The 22,407-nt window shown below is 39.2% G+C and overlaps 1 protein-coding gene and 1 long non-coding RNA gene across 4 annotated transcripts in view; one reads left to right on the forward strand and one right to left on the reverse strand.

Moving 5' to 3' along the window:
• Positions 1-22,407, forward strand: part of LOC119508863 — a 41,915-nt gene that overhangs the window by 16,984 nt on the left and 2,524 nt on the right. The gene's annotated exons all lie outside the window — the stretch shown is intronic.
• The window catches only part of NR2C2 (nuclear receptor subfamily 2 group C member 2), a 129,674-nt gene that overhangs the window by 9,051 nt on the left and 98,216 nt on the right, over positions 1-22,407 (reverse strand). For all 3 annotated transcript variants that reach the window (XR_005211592.1, XM_037802600.1, XM_037802597.1), the window contains 6 exons: positions 21,031-21,210; positions 18,813-18,960; positions 17,970-18,063; positions 3,928-4,061; positions 2,843-3,020; positions 1,469-1,590 (listed from right to left, as the gene is read on the reverse strand). Coding sequence is in view for 2 of the 3 variants with exons in the window: in XM_037802600.1 (XP_037658528.1) it covers positions 1,469-1,590; positions 2,843-3,020; positions 3,928-4,061; positions 17,970-18,063; positions 18,813-18,960; positions 21,031-21,210 (856 nt within the window). In the remaining variant the exon portion in view is untranslated. The remainder of the gene's footprint in view (positions 1-1,468; positions 1,591-2,842; positions 3,021-3,927; positions 4,062-17,969; positions 18,064-18,812; positions 18,961-21,030; positions 21,211-22,407) is intronic.

The raw sequence follows: 22,407 nt of genomic DNA on the forward strand, positions 1-22,407 counted from the left end.
AGGACGGCCCAGGCCAGGTTCAGCCCAGCCACAGGGACAGTGGGAGTCAGGGCTACCTCACAGAGCCATCCCCACACACTTCAGATAATGCCAGTATTTAATTGTGATCATGACCCTGAACACTACCTTTTCAAGAATATTATGGGAAATATAGTTCAAACCACTTTAAATGTTGCAGCATGTTTTTTTATTGTCTGTTTGTTTTAAGTTTTTAAATGTCTGACCTGGGCTAAGAAACCATGTGGAGAGGTTCCAAATAATAAAAAAAAAAAAAAAACTACATTCAGGACATTGAGTGGATCACTTTTTAGTCACACTTAAAAATTACCTACCAATATGAATAACCCTGAGGCTATAAAAGGTATGCCTGGAGTTACACCATTCGCTAAATGGTAACAATAGACAGGCTATTCTCAAATAATTAACTGATATGTAGCACTTATTCAGCAGTCCCTGCCTGTCTGGTCTCTTCTGAGCATCCCAGCCCTGCTCACCTTCCTTTTATCAGGAAGGGCTGTGGCCATTCTGGCCACTACTAGGGGCATACACCAACCCAGCCCACCAGCATCACACTTCTGTCACCCACTGAGTCCCCCTTTGTGCTGGGCACAGGGCAAGAGGTTTAAAGACCTTAAACCCTTGCAAGGATTCCGTCATGTGGAAATCAGAACCTCGGAGAGGTGAAGGGACTTGTTCAAGGTCACAGAGATGGTAAGTGCTAGTCTTGTGATGCAAAACCCTTGCCTGCTTGCCCTAAAGCCAGTGCTCTGAACCACTGGACAACCTGTCCTAACATTCTGCTGTTTTCTGGAGAAAATACTGTCTTTCTAATATGAAGTAACTGTCATTTTTATGTGTCTATCTCCCGACCTGATTGTGAGCCAGCTTTGGAAACAATGGCAGTGTGTACCTCCTGCACAGCCCTCAGCACACCGGCAGGGCTGGTGTTGAGATCTGGGGGATAAACATGACAAACCACATAATAAGTGAGAAAAAGGGGCTTCCCGCAGAGAGGAGACTAGGATCAGTGCTGCTCAAAGTGCTGGTCAGCAATGAGGTGAGAGGCTGGTGCGAGGCTGGAAGACAGTGCCCTCTGTGAGAGGACATAGTGCATTCATCTTCTGGCTTGAGTCTGTTCTCTAGTCAAAGACCCAGTAACAGTTTCCTGACTGGCCTCAGACTGCGAATCATACTTGGTGTAGTACACTAGGTTAGAAGTACCACAATGCTGGGGACCACTCCTCCCAGCAATGAGCACTAAGTCCCAGCAATGCAGGAGGCTCAATAAAGTTTGAGAACATTGTAGAATTGGTAACCATGGTCACCTACTACCAGTCCACTGAATCTATGTTAGAAGAAATGTGGGGTCACTTGAACTAGGTCACAGAAATGGTCAAACTGGAAAGGCTCTCAGAGATCATCTAGGCCATTCCAAGAGATACTCACCCAAGAGAAAAAGGCAACTTACCCAAGTGCCTGAAAGGCTGGGATTGACCGAGCCCAGTGCATCGAGAGGAAAAGCAGGCGGGACGCAGACTCGCAGATGTAGTGCACATTGAGGTACTCGGGCATCGGGCTGGGCATCGTCAGCTGCAAAAAGGAGGCACACAGCACAAGAGGTGAAGGGTGCTGATGGATGGCTTTGTCTGACAATATGTATTCCCATCACCTTTCAACAAAGTGGCAGGCAGAGTCACTGCCTCTGATTTTGAAGATCCTGCATGGACCCATCCTTAGTAAAGTGTGGCCCTGCAGCAGGGGGCTTGCAACAACTCCCCCCTGCTTTCTTGCCGAGTGAACTAGTGTCTGATGGCCTTTGGAATGCAGTGGATAGGCCCGAGGGGACATTCCAACTCACCCATACAGAGGCATACTACTCAACTCTTGCCTCAACTCATTGGTTAGCTGTCCTAAGGCAATTCCACTTTGAGCCTTAGATTAAAGTCTAAATTAATTCAAAGGAACAGGGGTCAACTTCACGGTAGGTGGTGTCAAGATAACGGTGAGTGAGTGCTAAGCAGAGGCCCACTATGGTAGGAAGATGAAATCCCACCACCCTAATGTTAGGCTGGGCTGCAGGAGTTCCTCTGTCTAGGAAAGGTTCCAAAGTCTTTGAAGCTGGAATCCCATTGATGACCTGCATCCTGGGCACCCTGGGACAACTATGGGCAAGGCCCCAATGCCCCTAAATGACTGGACAGAGCTCTCAAGTGAGGAATAGTAGAGGGACAGGAAGACTTGCACTGGAGACCTAGGGACTGAGAGGCTTCAGGGGCTTGGGAGTGTCCTAGAGAAAAGGCAAGGCCAGCGAAGGAGAGTGGGGAAGACCTTACAAGAACCTAATAATACTCTCCAAAAATGTCTCAAAATATTTTCTGTGGCTCTAGAGCGTTGGGACCAATGGTGAGGATGAAAGCTAGATGTCTGCTTGTTGAAAATTTTAAACAAAGGATTCTACTCAAAGGAGAGGGGACATAGATAGATGCCTGTCTCTGCTTGGGCTAGAGACAAGCCATCATCGGAAGGCAGAAGCAGAGCAGCCAACTGCCAGCCCTCACCAGATCAAGACAACGTCAGTCTTAGCAATGACAGCCACACCGGCTCCAGGGCTCCCTTCAGAACATAAGGGCACGGTAAGCAGAGGAAGAGAGAAAGCCTTCGTGATTGGCAAATTGTTCTGTAATACAAAATCCTGCTTGAAGCCATGATGTCAAACACCACAATGTGAAAATGAGCTCACTCCAAGGTTTGATTTCTATAACTGCAGATCGGTGATGGGATAGAGCCTGCCTCCCAACAGGCTGGAGCAGCTGGGGGCATGGGCTAGGCTGAACGCACTCACCTTAAAGGTGACGTGTGTGTCTGAAAGGAGGGGGCCTTCAACTTCAATGATGGGTGTGGACTGGTCTCTGCTGATGACGTGGATACTTCCTCCTCCGCTGGTGTCTATCCCGTCGGCCAGGCTTGGAGGTGAGGAGCTGTCTGTGGTATTAAGTGCTTTAGCTAAGGTATCAAATGCCCTGTGAGCAAAAATGAAGCAAGTCTTGTGAATCCACAGCTTTTAGGGGGATCAGGGTTCTGGTTGAAATATAATTTAGAAAAACAAAAGTATACCTACTGAGGGATGGGATAAGCTTCTATTTATTGTCCATACATCATCTCAGTACTGAGCTACATTATTTATTTTCACAAATAATTTCTAACTTTCACAGCTACTCTCTAACATAGGAATTCTCCCTATTCTATAGATGTGGAAACTGATGCTTAGATATGTCAAATAACTTTTTCCAGACCACCCAAATATTAAGTGTTTAAACCAGAATTCTACCTAAATTAAATCCCACCCTGTTTCCACTGGACCTAGATTTTAGTTTTCCTATCAGAATACAAAGGAACACAAGGACCACAGTGCTTTGGTCCCAGCTATTCACCTGACTGGCTTGGCAGGATGGGCAGGATTAGTTGTTCCCTCGTGAAAGGAGCAAAACACAAGAGCCAAGCTGCAGAGAAGATGCACCCTCACCAGTTATGGATGTCTGGGGCAGTTAATGCTACGTTGGCTAATATCTATCTATCCTAGGAGTTCTAAGCTCTAAGCAGACTACCTGGAAAAAATATACATGAGAAAAACAGGATAAAGAAGTGAAAAAGGGAATGAACTATTAATATTCAGTCACAATAAACAGTGATGAATACAAATAACATCTGCCCACTGAAAGGTTTTTTCTTTTCCTGCTTCCATTGATCTATTTAATTTCCTTCTTCACTGGAATAAAGGCAGTTTTGATGGTTTTATGTCATGCAATATAAAGGGCCTTCCCATAGTTAGCATTTGAAAAAAGGTAAGACTATGTGCAGCGTCACAGTAATCATTTCATAATCCGTGTGCACATCGGGAGGGGCACCTCCATCCTCATGGGGTCATACCGGGTGATCTCACTTGCAGACTGGTCCTCTGGCTGGATTTCTGAAGTGTCACCATTGTTAAGGGATTCACTGAGGTTGGCAAGGGAGGTCACTACATTAGCCAGTGTACCCAGAGCTCCCTGGCTTGTTTCAGCCTATTGAACGAAGAATAAAAACATTAAAACTGAATACACAAACCCAAATGAAAACAACCTCTAGGTGGTGTATGACTATTAAGAAAGATCTTTTTGGTGATGTAATAGTTCGTATCTTGATTGTGGTGGTGGATACCTGCATCTATATTTGTGATAAAATGACAGAGAACAAAGAAAGAAAAAGTTGGCTTTTACCAAAATAAAAAATCTGTACTTCAAAGGACACTAAGAAGAAAGTGAAAACGCAACCTACAGAGTGGGAGAAAATATTTGCAAATCACATCTGATAAAGAACTTGTATCTAGAATATACAGACAAATCTTACAATTCAACAATACAAAGACACATAATGCAGTTAAAAATACGAGGAAAGGCAATTTCTCCAAAGAAGATACACAAAACTGCTCACCATTATCAGAGATCAGGGAAATGCAAACCCAAACCAAAAGGGGATACTGCCTCATACCCACTAGGATGGCTATAAATAAAAATTGGAAAATAACAACTGCTTGTGAGGAGATGGAGAAATGCAGGTGGGAATGGAAACTAGTGCAGATACTATGCAAAGCAGTCTGGAGTTTCTTAAAAGGTTAAACACAGGGTTGCTTTATTACCCAGTAATTCTATTCTTAGGTATATACACAAAAGAAATGAAATCATATCTCCACATAAATACTTGTACACAAATGTTCAGAACAGAATTATTCATAATAAAAAAGTGGAACCCAAAGGTCCATCAACTGACGAATGGATAAATGAAATGTTGTATAAACAAACAATGGGAAATTATTTGGGAACAAAAAGAATAAAACATGATATCACAGATAATGATGGAGTGGAAAGCTCCAGTGGTTTTCCCTCCAACGAAACAACTGATAGGTTGGAAGACTGTCAGAATCAATATTTTGGAACTCTTAAAAACTGAGCAGGCACTTAAAGCAACTGGGGGAGTGTTTGAAGGGAGAGGCTGCTGAACTTTGTAAGAGAGCAGTGTCTACAGAACAGCCACCTTTCCCTGTTCCTCAGCCCATTCCTAGATTGGCTGGCTGGAGCCAGGATGGGCAGCAAGGACCTTGTCTCCAAATATTTGGGGTAGTGAGTTTTAGTCGGTCTGGCAGTTCCCTGAGGGACAGTCACAATGCTTGCCTTTGTTTTGGGCCCCTGCCCCACTGCAAGATTTAAAGAGACACTTTTTTTTTTTTTTTTTTTTTTAAACCAAAAATTTAAGGAAATCTCTGTCAGGTCACAGGCTGACCTCAGAGATAACAGAACAGAAACTTCAATGACCACACATAAGTACTACAAATTTGCAAATACAATTTGGAAAAGTTACTATACAAATGGAAAACAGCAGACCTCAGAAATGATCCCTGAGGAGGGGGAGAATCTGATTTCTGGAATTACCACATTATAATACTCGAAATGTCCAGTTCCCAGCAAAAGATTACAAAGCATACTAATAAGCAGAAAACCTGGCTCATTCATATGACAAAAACAATTTGAAAGAAACTATCCCAAAGGAAGCCCAGACACTGGAATTAGTAGGCAAAGACACTAAATAAACTGTCTTAAATGAGCTAAAGGAAACCATGGATAAGGAACTAAGGAAATCAGAAGATTGATGTATGTATAGGAAATGTCAATAAAGAAACAGAAATTATAAAAAGAGACCAAAGAGAAATTCTGGTGCTTAAAAGTACAATAGCTTGAAATAAAAAATTCATGAAAGGGGTTCAAAGGAAGATATAAGCAGGCAGAAGAAAGAATCAGCAAACTTGAAGATAGGACAATGGAAATTACCCAGCCTGAGGAGCAGAAAGAAAAAAGAATGAAGAAAAATGAACAGAGCAACCTGAGGACCTGTGGAACAACATCCAAGGTATCAAGTCCCAGACAAGGAGAGAGAGAAAGCAGCAGAAAAAAAATTTGAAGCATTGATGGCTGAAACTCTCCCACATTTGATTAAAGGCATGAACACATCCAGGAAGCTTAATGAACTCCAAGCAGGATAAACTCAAAGAAAAACACACACAAAAAAACATTATAGTGAAACTGTCAAAAGACAAAGAAAGAATATTGAAAGCAGCAATAGAGCAGTAACTCATCACTATAAGAGATTCTCAATAAGCTCAGAGACTCTCTTCTTTTCAGAAATCATAGAGGCCAGCAGGCAGTGTTATGACATATTTAAATGTGCTGAAAGGAAAAAAAAAAAAAAAACTGTCAAGCAAGAATTCTATATCTGGCAAAACTATACTTCAGGGATGAATGTAAAATTAAGACATTCTTGGACCAAAAAAAATCGCAGTCTGGCAGACTGAAGAGTGGGAGAACTAGATTTCCATAGTGACCATAACATAATACCCAGAATGTCCAGTTCTCAACAAAAAAAATTACAAAACATAAAGGGACCCCAGTTACAGGGAAAAAAAAGAATTTGACAGAAAACATTCTAGAGGAAGAGAAGTCTGGAATTACCAACTAAAGGTCTTAGAACAAATCTTATAAATATGATCAATGAACTAAAGGAAAAAAAATGGGCCAAGACCTAAAGAAAATCAGTTGAACACTTTATGAACAAAATAATAATTTAAATAGTGAGCTAGAAATAATAAAGAAGAACCAAATGGAAATTCAGGAACACAAAAGTACAATAACTTTAGCGAAAAATTACAGAGGGGTTCAAGAGCAGACTGGGGGAGGCAGAAGGAAGAGGATCATTGAACTTGAAGACAAATGAAACTGTCCAGAATAAGGAGAAGAAAAAAGAATGGGGGGGAAAAAAAAAGTACAGAGCTGAGGAACCAGTGAGATAGCATCAAGCCTACCAAATCACATATCACAGGAGTCCCAGAAAGAGAAGAGAGAGAGAGAGAAAGGGCTAGAAAATATATATGAAGAAGGAATGGCTAAAAACTCCCAAATCTGATGAAAGATATCAATATACAAATCCAAGAGGATCAACGAACAAGCAGGATAAACAAAACAGATCTACACCGAGACATATTATGATCAAACTGTCGAATGCTAACGACAAAGACAGAATCTTAAAAAACAGCGAGACAGAAGTGACACATCACGTATACGAAATTCTTAGTAAGATTAACATCTGACTTCTGAATAGAAACCATGGAGGCCAGAAGGCAGTGGAAGAACCTATTTAAAGTTCTGAAAGAAACAAAAAAACAAAACTGTTACTAGAGAATAATATACGTGGCAAAACTATCCTTCAAAAATGAGGGAGATATTAAGACATTTCCAGACAAACAAAAACTGAAGGAGTTCATAACCACTAGACCCGCCGTACATGAAATGCTAAAGGGAACCCTCTATTTTGAAAGGAAAGGAGACTAGACAGTATCTTGATGCTGAGATGAAGAAATAAAGATCTCCAGTGTAAATAAAAATTTCAGTAAATATAAATGTCAGTACTATCTCATTTTTAATTTGTAATGCTGTCATGTATTTCCAATAAGGCTTAAAACTGAAATGCAAAAAAAAAAAAACAAGTATCATCTTTGATACTGGACACATAATGCAAAAAGGTATAATCTGTGACAAGAACAATGTAAAAGGGAGGGATGGAGAGATAAAAGTACAGTGTATGTGTAAGCTATTAAAGTGAAGTTGGTATCAACACAAACTAAATTTTAATAGATGTAGGATGCTAAATGTAATCCCCTTGTTAACCATGAAGAAAATATCTATTGATGGGATAAGTGATTCAAAATGGATCATAAAAGATCATCTAAACAAAAAAGGAGGGCAGAATGGAGGAAAGGAAGGAACAGAAAGGTATAAGGACTTACAAAAAACAATTGTCAAAATGGCAGAAGCAAATCTAGCCTTATCAGTAATTTCTTTAAATGAAAATAGATTAAACTTTCCGATCAAAGAGCAGAGATTGGTAGAATGGACAAAGAAACATGACCCAACTATATGCTGCTTATAAAACTCACATTAGAGCAACAAATACAAGGAGGTTGAATGTAAAAGTATGGAAAAAATCTTTGTGCAAGTATTAATCAAAGGAGAGATGGGGTGGTTATATTAACATCAGACAAAATAGACTAAGTCAAAAACTTTTACAAGAGACAAAGAAGGACATTATATATCAATAAAAAGGTAAATTCAATAGGATTTAACTAACATAAACACATAAGCACCTTAACAGCAGAGTGCCAAATTATAAAAAGCAAACATTGAGAGAACTGAAGGAGAACTAGAGAGTTCTACAATAACAGTTGGAGATTCCAATACATGACTTCAATACTAGATAGATCATCTAAACAGAAGGTAAATAAGTAATCTACACTATAAAACAACTAGATCTGTACAAAATATATAGAACACTTCACCCAATAACAGCAGAATACACACTCTTTTACAAGTACACAAGGATCAGTCTCTAGGATAGGCCATATGTTAGAGTACAAGAGAAGTCTCAATAAATTTAAAAATATTAAAATCATAAAAAGTAACCTTTCTTTAGTCCTATGTTTAGGACCGTAACAATGGAATGAGCCTAAAATCAGTAACAGAGGGAAAACTGTAAAATCTACATTTATGTGGAAATTAACAGCACACTCTTAAAACAACCAATGGGGTAAAGAAGAAATTACACGGGAAATTAGAAGATAGAGACAAATTAAAAAAAAAAAAGACACAACATAACAAAACTTATGAGAGTCAGCAAAGGCACTGCTCACAGGGAAATCTATAGCTATGAATGTTTATATTTAAAAAGAAGTAAATAATAAGGTGGCATATGGGAACTCTGTATTTTATGCATGTTTTTATTGTAAACCTACAAATTCTCTAATAAAAATTTTTAAAAAACTAAAAAATAATCTCAAAATAATAACCTAATTTTATATCATGAGGAACTAGAAAAAGAGGAGGGAAGTAAACCCAAAGTTAGAAAAAAGTATACAGTTAAGATCAGAGAGGTATTAATAAAATAGAGCACAGAAAAACAAAAGAGAGAATAAACAAAACAAATAGTTGGTTATTTGAAAAAAGCAATACAATTGACAAACCTTTAGCTAGACTGCTAAAGAAAAGAGAAAAGATGCAAATAAAATTGGAAAGGAAAATGGTGAGATATGCCTACTGACATCAAAGAAATATAAAGGATTATGAGAGAATATTATGAACTCTACATCAACAAACTAGATAATCTAGAAGAAATGGAAAAATTCCTAGAAATATAACAATTACAAAATTGACTAAAAGAAGAAATAGAAGAAAATCAACAAACATATAACAAGTAAAGAGATTGAATCAATAATCAAAAATCTTGCACTAAAGAAAAGTCCAGGACCAGATGGCTTCACTGGTGAATTCTACCTAGCATTTAAAGAGAGTTAATACCAGTCCTTCTGAAACTTCCAAAGAATTCAAGAGGAAGGAACACTCCCTGATTCATTCTATAAGGCCAGCATTACTCTGATACCAAACCTAGTAAAGGATCACAAGAAAAGAAATTTACAGACAAACTTCCCTTAAGAATATAGATACAAACACTCTTAACAAAACACTAGCAAACTGAATCCAACAACATATTAAAAAGATAACACACCATAACCAAGTGGGATTCATCGCAGGAATGCAAGGGTGGTGTGCTGGTTTGAATCTATTATGTCCCCCACAAAAGCCATGTTCTTTGATGCAATCTTGTGGGAGGAGACTTATTAGTCTTTTGATTAGGGTTGAATCTTTTGATTGAACGTTTCCATGGAGATGTGACCCACCCAACTGTAGGCGAGAACTTTTGATTAGATCATTTCCATGGAGGTGTGAACCCCACCCATTCCGGATGGGTGTTAATTAGATCACTGGAGTCCTTTAAGAGAGCTCACAGAAACAAGGAGCTCAGAGAAGCTGACAGAGAAGCTAAGATACATGGTCCAGAGTTTGCCCCGGGAGAAACTAAGAGACAACATACACCCAGACGCTTGGAATCACTGGGAGATACAGACAGAAGAATGTCTGGAGATGAAGCCCAGAGTTTACCCTGGAGAAACTAAGAAAGGACCCCCATACACTTGGAGAGAAATGCCCTGGGAGAACAAGCAATGATGCACAATGGCTAAGAGAGAGAAGCCAGGAGAAACAGAAGCCCGGAGACATTTTGGAGAAAGCCATTTTGAAACCAGAAACCAGGAGCAAAGGACCAGGTGACACCAGCCACTTGCCTTCCCAGCTAATACAGGTGTTCTGGACACCACTGGCCTTTCCTCAGTGAAGTTATTGTCTAGTTGATGCAAATAAGTTTGGATACTTTTATAGCCTTAGAACTGTAAATTTGTAACCTAATTAATCCCCTTTATAAAAGTCAATCCATTTCTGGTATTTTTGCATAAAGGCAGCATTAGCAAACCAGAACAGGTAGTTTGACATGTTTGCTGTCAATTAATGTAATAAACTACATTAATAAAATGGAGTAAAAAAAAAAACCCACATGATTATCTTGACAGATGAAGAAATAGCATTTGACAAAATCCAGCACCCTTTCTTGATAAAAACACTGGAAAAAGTAGGATTAGAAGCAAACTTTCTTATATACATGATAAAGGACATTTATGAAGAACCCACAACAAACATGTATAAGATGCAGTGAAGGCAGTGCTTAAAGTGAAATTTATACCTCTAAATGCCTACATTAAGAAAGAAAATAAGGTCACAAATAAACAACCTAACTTCACACCCAAAGGAACTAGAACAAGAGCTAACTAAACCCAAAATTTATAGAAGAAAGGAAATAGTAAAGATTAGAGTAGAGATAAATGAAACAGAGAATAGAAACACAATAAAGCAAGAAAACCGAAAGTTTGTTTTTTTAAAAGATCAATAAAATTAACAAATCTTTAGCCAGTCTTACAAAGAAAAAAAGAGAGAATACACAAATAACTAAATTCAGGAAGGAAAGTGGGGACTTTACTACCAACCTTATAGATATAAAAAGGATTATAGCAGGGTACTATGAACAATTATATGCCAACAAAGTAGAAAACCTAGATAAAATGGAGACATTCCTAGAGACATACAAATTACCTAATCTGATGTAAGAAGATGTCAACAGACCTATAACAAGTAAATACCATAACAAGTAAAGAAAATGATCAGCATTTAAAAGCCTCTCAACAAAGAAAGTCCTGGTTTCACTGTTGAATTCTAGCAAACATTTAAAGACTTAACACCAATCCTCCTCAAACTCTTCCAAAAAAAAAGAAGAGGGATTACTTCCTAACTCATTCTATGAGGTCAGCATTACCCTGTTACCAAATCCAGATAAAGAAGCACAAGGAAAGAAAATTATAGACCAATATCCCTTATGAAAATACAAGTAAAAATCCTCAACAAAATACTAGCAAACTGAATCCAACAATAGATTAAAAAGGATTACATACTATGACTAAGTGGGATTGATGCTAGGAATGCAGGATTGGTTCAACGTGAGAAAATCAATCAGTGCAATATACTACATTAACAGAATGTAGGTAAAAGACCACATGATCATCTCAGTTGATTCCAAAAAGACATTTGACAAACTCCATCATCGTTTCATGAGACAAACATTCGGGAAACTAGGAATAGAAGTGAACTTTCTCAACATGACAAAGTGCATTTGTGAAAACCTGACAGCAAATATCATAAACAATAGTAAAAGACTGAAAGCTTTCCCCCTAAGATCAGGAATAAGACAAAGATGCCCACTGTCACTACTGTTATTCAACATTATAACAGAAGTTCTAACCAGAGCAATCAGGCAAGAGAAAGAAATAAAAGGCATTCAGATTGGAAAGGAAAAAGTCAAATATCCCTTTTTGCAGGTGACATGATCCCATATATAGAACATCTCAAAGAATCCACAGGAAAACTACTAGAACTAATAAATGAATTCAGCAAAGTGGCAGGTTACAAGATAAACACATAGAAGGCAGTCAGGTTTCTATATGCCAGTAATAAACAATCTGAAAAGGACATCAATAAAACAATTCCATTTACAACAGCCTCTAAAAGAATAAAATACCTAGGAATTAATTTAACCAAGGTGGCACAAGACTTAATATACTGAAAACTAAAACAATATTGCTTAAAGAAATTAAAGAAGACTGAAATAAATGAACATATCCTGTGTTCTTGGATTGGAAGACTTACTATTGATAAAATAATACACCCCAAAGCAATCTACAGATTCAAGGTAATCCCTATCAACATCCCCAAAGTGTTTTTTGCTGAAATGGAAAAACCCATGCTAGTATCATTGAAATTTCAAGGGACTCCTGAAGAGCCAAAACAATCTTTAAAAAGAAGAAAATAGCCAGAGGACTCACTTCCTGATTTCAAAACTTACTACAAAGCCACAATAATCAAAATAGTGTGGCAGTTGCAAAAAGGCAGGCATTCAGACCAATGGAATAGAATTGAGAGCCCAAAAGTAAAAGCGCGTATCTGTGGGCAAATGATTTTCAACAATGGTGCCAATACCATTCAATGGAGAAAGAACAGTCTCGTCAATAAATGGTATTAGGAAAACTGGAGAGCTATATGCAAAAAAATGAAGTTGGTCCATTGTACCTTACACCATATACAAAAATTAGCTCAAACTGGATCAAAAATACCAAAATTTAAGAGCTAAAACTATAAAACTCTTAGAAGAAAATACAGGGCAAATCTTTATGATACTGGATTTGACAACAGTTTCTAAAAACTGACACCAAAAGCACAGTAAATAAAAAGAAAAAATAAATTGGACTTCATTAAAATTAAAAGCTCTTGTGCAAAGAACAGTATTGAGAGAATGAAGAGACAACCCGCAGAATTGGAGGAAATACTTGCAAATCACCTATCTGATCAAGGGTTAATATCCAGAATAGATAAAGAACTCCTACAATGCAACAATAAAGAGACAAACAATCCAATTAAAAATTGGGCAAAGTCTCTCCACTATGTGGAACCTGACTCCCAGGGGTGTAAATCTCCCTGGCAACACAGGATATGACTCCCAGGGAAGAGCCTGGACCCAGCATCATGGGATTGAGAAGATCTTCTTGACCAAAAGGGGGATGCAAAATGAAACAAAGTTTCATTGGCTTTGTTCAGCGGCTGGGCTGGGAGATTTCAAATGGAGTTGAGAGGTCACTCTGGAGGGCATTCTTATGCACTATAGATATCTGTCTTTAGTTTTTAGTGTGTTGGAATAGCTAGAAGGAAATACCTGAAACTGTCAAACTGCACCCAGTAGCCTTGAGGCTTGAAGATGACTGCATAACTATGTAACTTATCTAGTGTGACAGTGTGATTGTGAAAACATCATGGCTCACACTCCCTTTTTCCAATATGTGGACAAATGAGTAGAAAAATGGGGACAAAAACTAAATGAAAAATAGGGTAGGACGGGGGTATGGAATGTTTTGGGTGTTCCTTTTTACTTTTCTTTTCTTTTTTTTTTTTTGAGTAAGGAAAATATTCAAAAGTTGATTCTGGGGATGAATGCCCAACTATATGATGGTACTTTGAATAGCTGATTGTACACTGTAGATGACTGTAGGGTATGTAACTAAATCTCAATGAAACTGTATTAAAAAAAGAAAATAAAGCCAAGATAAAAAATGAAAAAACAAAAAAACTGGGCAAAGAATTTGAACAAATATTTCTCCAAAAAAGATATACAAACTGCCAGCAAGCACATTAAAAGATGTTTGATATCATTAGTCATTAGGGAAATGGAAATCAAAATCACAATGAGATACCCATTTCACATCTACTACATTGACCATCAACAAAAAGTGGAAAATAACAAGTGCCAAAGAGGAAGTGGAGATACTGGAACCTTTGTACATTGCTAGTGGGAATGTACCAATGACTTTTCCATAGTAACTGTGGAAAAGTTAGACAGTTCCTCAAATAGTTAAACATAGAACTACCCTATGACATGGCTATTCCACTCCTAAAAGATTTGAAAACAAAGCCTCAAACAGAAACTTGTATGCAAATGTTCACAGCAAAATTATTCCAAAGGTGGAAACCAAGAGTTCATCAACAGATGAATGGAAACATATGGATATGATGTATATCCATACAATGGAATATTATTCACCCACGAAAGAAATGAAGTCCTGACTCATGCTACAATGTGGATGAACCTTTAACATTACACTAAGTGAAGTAAACCAGACACAAAAGAACAGCTATTGTATTAATCCACTTATGTGAAATACCCGGAATAAGGAAATTCATAAAGACAAAAAGCAGAACAGATGTTATTAGGGGCTGGAAAGAAGGTGTTATGGGGAGTCACTGTTTAATGGGTACGGAATTTCTCTTTGGGGTGATTAAAAAGTTTTCAAAATAGAAACCGGTGATGGTTACATAACATTGTGAATGTAATTAATGGCACTGAATTGCACACTTAAAAATTGTTAAAATGGCAAATTTTATGTTATATATGCTACCATAATAAAAATTTTTAAAAAAACATTTATGCATGCTACAACATGGATGATTCTAGAAAACATTATGCTAAGTGAAAGAAGCCAGACACAAAAGGCCACATATTACATAATCCCATTTATATGAAGTAGCAACAGTAGTCAAATGCATAAAGTCACAAAGTACATTAGAGTTGAAAGGAAGCGGGGAGAGGGGATGGGGGACTGACTACTTAATGGATACAGGGTTTCTTTTGGGGTGATGAAAATGTTTCGGAATTACGTAGAAGTGATGGTTATACAACCCTGTGAATATAATATTCTATTGTATGATTGTATTGTGATTTATTAATCAATACTCTGTTTATGATCTTTTTAATTGATTCTAGTTTTTCACTTTTATGATCAATTCCCTATGGCTAATTCTATCCAGCAAAAGTTTTGAAATGTTAGGATCTTGGTAAACTTCCTCTTGAAGATCACCTAATAGAAAAAGAACTGGGGCAGGAAGATTGTGGGAAGACGGTGGAGTAGAAAGCTCAGGAACTCAGTCCTTCCACCAAAACAACTACTAAAAATGCAAGAGCTGTCGGAAACAACTATTTTGAACCTCCAGAGGCCAGAAGAACACTGTAGAACATCCAGAGAAGAACAGGAGGAAGAGGCTGACAAATTCCAGTAAAAAACAGTAAATTGCTCCTACCACCTGGTGGCCAGTGCCCATCCTCCACTCTTGCAGCAAGCTACTACGGGGTCCAGCCCCTTGCTGTCTCACTGGTGACAGTGGAGCTGACAGAAGAATCAGGGAATTCTCAGACAACATATTCGAAATGAGTCAGGCTGAGAAGCAGAAATAAAAAACAATTATAAAAAGCAAAAATAGCCTAAGGCACCTCTGGGACACCAACATTATACACATTATGGGGGTGCCAGAAGGAAAGGAAAGAGAGAAACAGGCAGAAGGACTATTCAAAGAAATTATGACAGAAAACTTCCCAAACTTAGCAAAGGATGTGGATATGCACATTCAAGAAGCTCAGAAAACACCAAACAGATAAACATGAAGAAAAATGCACCCTGTCATACACAAATCACACTATTGAATGCAAAGGACAACAAGAGAGTTTCTGAAATCTTTAAGAGAAAAGCAACAGGTTACATACAAGGGAGTTTCAATTAGATTAAGTGCCGATTTCTCATCAGAAACCATGGAGGCAAGAAAGGAGTGGGTTGAAATCCTGAAAGTACTTGAAGACAACGACTTCCAGCCAAGAATTTTTTATCTGGCAAGACTTTCTTTCAAAAATGAGGGAGAGATTGATATTCCCAGATAAATAAAAGCTGAGGGAGTTCATCACACTAGACTTGCCCTACAAACAATGCTAGAAGGAGTTTTCAGACTGAAAGGAAAGGACACTAGACAGTGGTTCAAAGGGGCACATTAGGAATGATGGAAATGTTTTGGTAATGGGTGGTGGTAATGGTGGGACAGCATTGTGAACATAATTAACAGCACTGAAATATATATCTGAATGTGATTATAAGAAATGTTCGACTGTATATATGGTAACAGAACAAAAATTTTTTCTAAATGCATGGAACTTGCCCTTACCGACAGTAGTCTCAAAATACCTAGCTCCCTATCTGAGATTCTATAAAAGATTCACTCACTAAGTTTCTCTCAGAAACTTAAATCCACCAGAGTGTTCCTATGCCAGACAAGTCCTAAAACCCAGAGGAAACAGCCTCTTTAAGAACAACAATCAGATGCAGCCCTCTTCCCCATAATGTTGACACCCCTTTTCAATATGAACAAGTTAGGGTGGTCACTGCCCAGATATCACTGAAGATCAAGAAAGTGATTAAACGAGAGGAAGGGGTAGCAACAGACAAGATAGGATTTAAAAAGGATTAAGAATACTGCAACTTTATATATACATATATATTTCAGATGCTAGGGTATTAAAATAGCTAGAAAACTGAAATGGTGGAACTGTAACCTATAACATTCTTTGAAATTTGCTCTATAGCTATTTGTTGAATTGTGCTTTTAAAGCTTTTACCTTTCTGTATATATCCCATATTTCACAATAAGGAAAGAACTGAAACTGTGGAACTGCAACCCATAACATTTTTTGAAACTACCTATATAACTGCTTGTTGAGCTGTACTTTGAAAGTTAACTCCTTTCTGTATACATATTTTACGATAATGGAAATAACTGAAATTGTGGAACTGTAACCCCTAACAGTCTCTGAAATTTGCTAACTACTTGTTAAATCATATTTTGAAAGTTATCACTGTTACGATATATGTTAAAGTTCACACACACAAAAAATCCATTAAAAAATTCATGGAAATATATTACACAAACAGTGATCCTTAAATTCAACATGGACTATATTTAATAGTACAATTATAAAAATGTGCTATCATCACTTGTAACAAATGTTCCATACCAATGCAAGTTGTTAATATAGGGAGGTGTAGTTGTTTGAAGCTGTATATACCTCAGAAAAATCTGTTCTTAAATCTAATCCATTCCTGTAGGCTCTTCGGATGAGGCTACTTTAGTTAAGGTGTGACCTACCTCAGTCAGGATGGGATTTAATCCTATTACTGGAGTCCTTTATAAATGGAATGAATATATATATATATATGTATGTATATATATATTTGTATATATATATAGAGAGAGAGAGAGAAAGAGAGAGAGAGGGAGAGAGAGGGAGATAGCAATGGAAGCAAGAAGCTGAAAGCAATGAAACCTGGAAGAGAAAGGAGAAACCAGCAGAAACTGCCATGTGCCTTGCCATGTGGCCGAGGAACCAAGGATCACCATCAGCTGGTCTTTGGGAGGAAAGCATTGCCTCAATGATGCCTTGATTTGGACATTCTCACAGCCTCAAACTGTATAAGCTAATAAATCCTGAGTTCAGAGCCAACCCATTTCATGGTATCTGCTTTGAGCAGCCTAGGAAACTAAAAAGGTGGTATATGAGAATCCTGTATTTTACACATGATTGTTCTGTAAACCCACAACTCTCTAATACAGAAAAAAAGAAAAAAACAAAACAAAACAAAAAAAAAACTAGGAGCATTTTTGCAGAAGGCCCTCTTAGGTTAAGTAGCTACTTCCTAAGTCTGTGAGTAGTCTGTCAATATGTGTGCCGGGGAAAAATATCTTAATAGAGAACAGAATGACAGACTTTCACCATACTGAACTTTAGTCTCAAACATACTACAATGGCTATGACCAGCCAGCCCTTGTTGAGGTTTCTGAGAAGTCATCAAGCATCCCTAAAACAAATCAAAGGATGGCTGTATCACAACAAGGAGTAAATCTAGATGCAGAAGGTCATGCTTTCCATGTAGTCTCTGCAGGCCAAGAAGGTAAGGTGCATACATTTAGAGAATCAGCCCATGTTGTCAACATAATGGAGCACGAGAAGGCATAGGTAGAGAACATCACCTTGGAATCCGTGGCCAGGAGCACCGTACCATCCTCACGTATCAAAGGCTGCTGGATGTTCACAAGCATCCCTGGATCAAGAAGACCTGTTTGTCTATTTAAGACATAAAGAAACCCAGAGTAGCTTCCAACATTTTATGCTCAGTATGATCATGCTGCATTTATATGTCCGTTCCATGTGTAAAACTGAATAGTAGGAAAGATCTAACTAGACTCAGCCACCAAGTGAGTGAACAACCCCCTTTCTCTCTGCAATGAGATGTGCACATAGCCACTCTGTAGCCTGAAATGGGATCAAACACAAATGTGCACCTGCCAGGGTTTTCCAGAATGACATAAGACTGAGGCCATTCTGCCAAACAAAGTTATCTTTAGAAAATTACCAGTCATTCACAATTCCACTTCTATCTATGAAACATTTTGAATTTCTTGTTTTCCTTCTTTCTGTTCCTTTTAAATGAAGTTAAACAGATTAAAGAGAACATGCAATTATCTTATGACACTATCTGGGATCTCATCAAAGACCTAGTTCTCCTGTTTGTACTGCAAAAAACAGCCCCCAATTTTGTATCACAGAACAACTGTTTTCCTGGAGAAATGATGCCTAAATTAAATAGGAAACCATCTGGGCCCCTGAGATAGGAAAAATTCTGACCCCATCTGTAATCAGTCATCCTCAGACCTGTCTAGAGTTCTTACTGGAGCAATTTCAGAAGGGCCAGGATGTGGCAGGTGGGCAGGGAGCCATAAAAACCCCCTTTCCAAGAAACAACTGAGCCTCCTCTACTCAGCTCCAAAGGCTGACCCTTTTGGCGCTGTCCTTTGTGAGAACCAGGGACTGACCTTGCTCCATCTTTGTCTGCCACAAACGTGGGTGTGGCTATTAAAGGACTTCTCAGGTCTTTCCGGATATAGATTTTCTCAGTTGAGGCAGCACAATTGCTTGGTTTCTCCCGTTGCACATCAAAGGGCTTCCGTTCACTCTGTACGGCTTAAATCACAACATAAATATTCACGTTTAGAGAGAAAGGAACAAATCAATAAAAACAACATCTTCATGGTAAAGTGAGAAGTCTTCCCTGGAAGTCAATGACTGGAGGGATGACAAACTCTGGTGCTAGATTAGTTTAGTTCAGTGTTCACAGAAGACTTTCTAGCCAAAGGAGAGAAGGGAAAACCAAACAATGCCATGTCAAATCTAAAAGTGTAAAAAAGAGTTTGGGATGGTGGGTGTTGCATGCTAAGAAACTGCAGCATGGCATCTGCACAGCTTGTGGGAGGCCTGGAAAAAGCTCCCTGGGTTTCTGCTTCTTGCTGCTTATAAAAGGGACTCTCCCCAGGATGAGCAATGCCCCATCTTTAAGTGGTCCCTTTACCAAGATCTTGTTTGTCAAATGCCACAGATTGCAGAGGAACCATTTTAACATCCAACTCAAGCCTGAAACAATAGTTTTTGCAAATTGTTTAAGGGGTGTCATTTTGTATCATATTAGCAGTCTCTCCTTTCCCAGCCTAGTATAAGAACACATACACATACCAGAAACAACTGAAAAAATGAAGGCCTTTTTAAAAGAAAATAAGAAGGGGTGGCCCCCAAAACTGTAATTCAGATATCCTGTTAACCAAACTGAAATCCAGTTGGGTCTTCAGTTTGCAGCAATAGCCATGACAGCAAAGAATGATTCCAGTCACTGCTCTGTGTAAAAAAATATTCACTCCTAAGAAAGAAGTCAGCATGGCAATGTGGACCAGTGGCATACCAAGCCTGTGATGTATTTACTCACTCTGGGGAAAGAGCAATAGCACTGGATAGAATAAAAGCATCACAGTAGGAAGAAATTAGGTTGATATTTCTGATTTCTCAAAGAACAAACACATTTCCATTTGTTCCCCGGTGGATTGCAGTTACCCATTCCTAGAAATGCGAACACCAATATTGAAATTTATTGGTCTTCAGCCTTCCTAGGGAACCATGCACCAGACAAGAGAAGGGCAGCATCCTCAACAGCAACCCGCAGGCCCAACTCCAGCACTGCTAGGCTAGGCCACGCACAGCTGGCTTTCTCCTCACTGCTGGGGACAACGGGCCCTTGGCCTGCCTCTGCTAACATCCATTTTTTTCTGCATTGGATTGAGCACCAGACTCTGCTGTCCTCAGATTTCTCTTCGCTTCGTATCTTGGATCTTGGTCTTCAGAATGCTTTTGCCACTAGCTGGGGAACTGACTCCAATGCTATACTGGTGTCTGTGGATGAGGGTTTGGCTTTGAAATTCTTAACCCCAAATATTCTGACTACAGGAACCAAAAGGAGAGGCATGCATGGCTGCTCCACACCCAGGGGCAACAGTTCTTGCTCTAGAACTCCAGCAAGGCTTGGTAAGGGCCTAGCACTAAGGAAGAAGCCCAGCGCAGGTAGACACAACCTTGGGGGGCTTGGTGAAGGTCTGTGACATTTCTTCAAAAGGCTGAAGGGCCCATGTCATGTAAAACTGATGTTAAACAGAATCAAGTCAGAGCCCAATTCTCACAAGGGCAAGAAAACATTCTACACAGCACTTCCTTTCTGCCTCCCTGGCTGCAGGGAGTGAGGAAGGGAGCTAACATTTTCTAGATGCCTATGCATCCAGGTGAGCGTAGGAGTAAGAAAATAGCGAGTAAAACTTAGGCTCATTTAATCCGCAGAATCAATGTGTAAGGTAATGTGTAAGCGTTCTATTTCACAGATGAGGACACTACACTGAGTATGAAAGGCTACATGTTTTCCCAAAGCCTCATAAATCTTAAGTGGTAGAGTCAGAGTTTTCATTTGGGATCAGCTTTACTCCAGTCCACTGTGCTGCCGTCCAGTTTTATCTGGAATAGGGCTTTCCACACACCATGAGAACTGTCCAACCTCAGCAGCGCTGGCTCTGAATTACCTAGTTAACCCAGAAGGAAACCAAAACAAACACTGAGTAGACATTTTTTCTTCCAAGTATTTTAAGACGAGGTACAGAAACTTATTTAAAACTCTTTCTCACTTTCTTCCTAACTCGTCATTTTTTTAATATTGTTACTCACATTCCATCTTCATGCCCATCTCTAAGCATTTTTTCAGCCGGCAAAACTGACAGCGGTTCCGATGGTGTTTATTGATGATGCAGTCTTGGTTGCTCCTGCAGCTGTAGGTCAAATTTTTCCTTACGCTTCTTTTGAAGAAACCTTTGCAACCTTCACAACTGACAGCCCCATAGTGACGACCTGAAAGTAGAGACACTCCATGAAGCAGCTTGCCCAGAGAACAGGTGATCCATCGCAGTTCCTGATTTTAGGCCTCAAAAGTGACTGGTGCAGACAGTGTCAGGTCAGATGTTGACAGCCTTGTGGTAACAGGACACCAATGCCTGAACATTAAGTGAGGCACCTGTACGCTTCAAGTAGTTTCTCCATAATCTTTACAGTAGCCCTCTGAGGTCATGATAGAAAAAACTAAAGCCCAGAGAGGTTACATGACCTTAATGCTCTTAGCACACAAAGGACCTGATTATACTAGAGTAGGAGCTTACAGATGATGGTGGAATTGCATTGTTCACTTGTGGGCACCTGGTCCTAGCCCTGCAAACCTGGGTTTGTGACTCTCCTTGGCTCCCCTGTACTGCCAGGAGTGGCATGTAGTAAACATATTGTGGATATGCAGCTTTAGCACATGGGGTCCCTCTCCTGCGTTTACCCCCTACGACTGATTCATGACCCAGGCCCCAGACTTTTCTTGAGGAAGCAGAATGGTCAGACAAAGAAGCGTGGGAACTGTTTAGGCCTAAGGCAAAGGAAAGCTGCCACATGGCTCACTTCAGTCAGCTATTCAGACCCCTTCTGAAAACACATTACTACAAATATATTTAGATAAATATATCTAGATATATTTATCTAGATAAATTAGTTACAGTACAATTAATCCTAATCCTACTCATTGGTGGTCTCTAACACCAATGTGCCGATTTGAATGTATTATGTCCCCCAGAAAAAGCCCTATACTTTGATGCAACCTTGTGGGGCAGACATTTTGGTGCTGATTAGATTTGCATGGAAATGCACCCCACCCAACTGTAGGTGATAACTCTGATGAGATTTCCATGGAGGTATGGCCCCACCCATTCAGGGTGGCCTTGATCAGTGGAGCCATATAAATGAGCTGATGGGCAGAGGGAACTCAGCGCAGCTGTGAGTGATGTTTTGAAGAGGAGCTACAGCCAAGAGAGACACTGAAGAAAGCACAGGAGCTGCAGATGAGAGACAGTTTGAAGACAGCCATTGAAAGCAGACTCTTGCTCTGGAGAAGCTGAGAGAGGACAAACATCCCAAGTGCAACTAAGAGTGACATTTTTGAGGAACTGCAGCCTAGAGAGGAACATCCTGGGAGAAAGCCATTTTGAAACCAGAACTTTGGAGCAGACACCA

Source organism: Choloepus didactylus, chromosome 1 (genome assembly GCF_015220235.1).
Source record: "Choloepus didactylus isolate mChoDid1 chromosome 1, mChoDid1.pri, whole genome shotgun sequence".
Classification (NCBI taxonomy): Eukaryota; Metazoa; Chordata; class Mammalia; order Pilosa; family Megalonychidae; genus Choloepus; species Choloepus didactylus.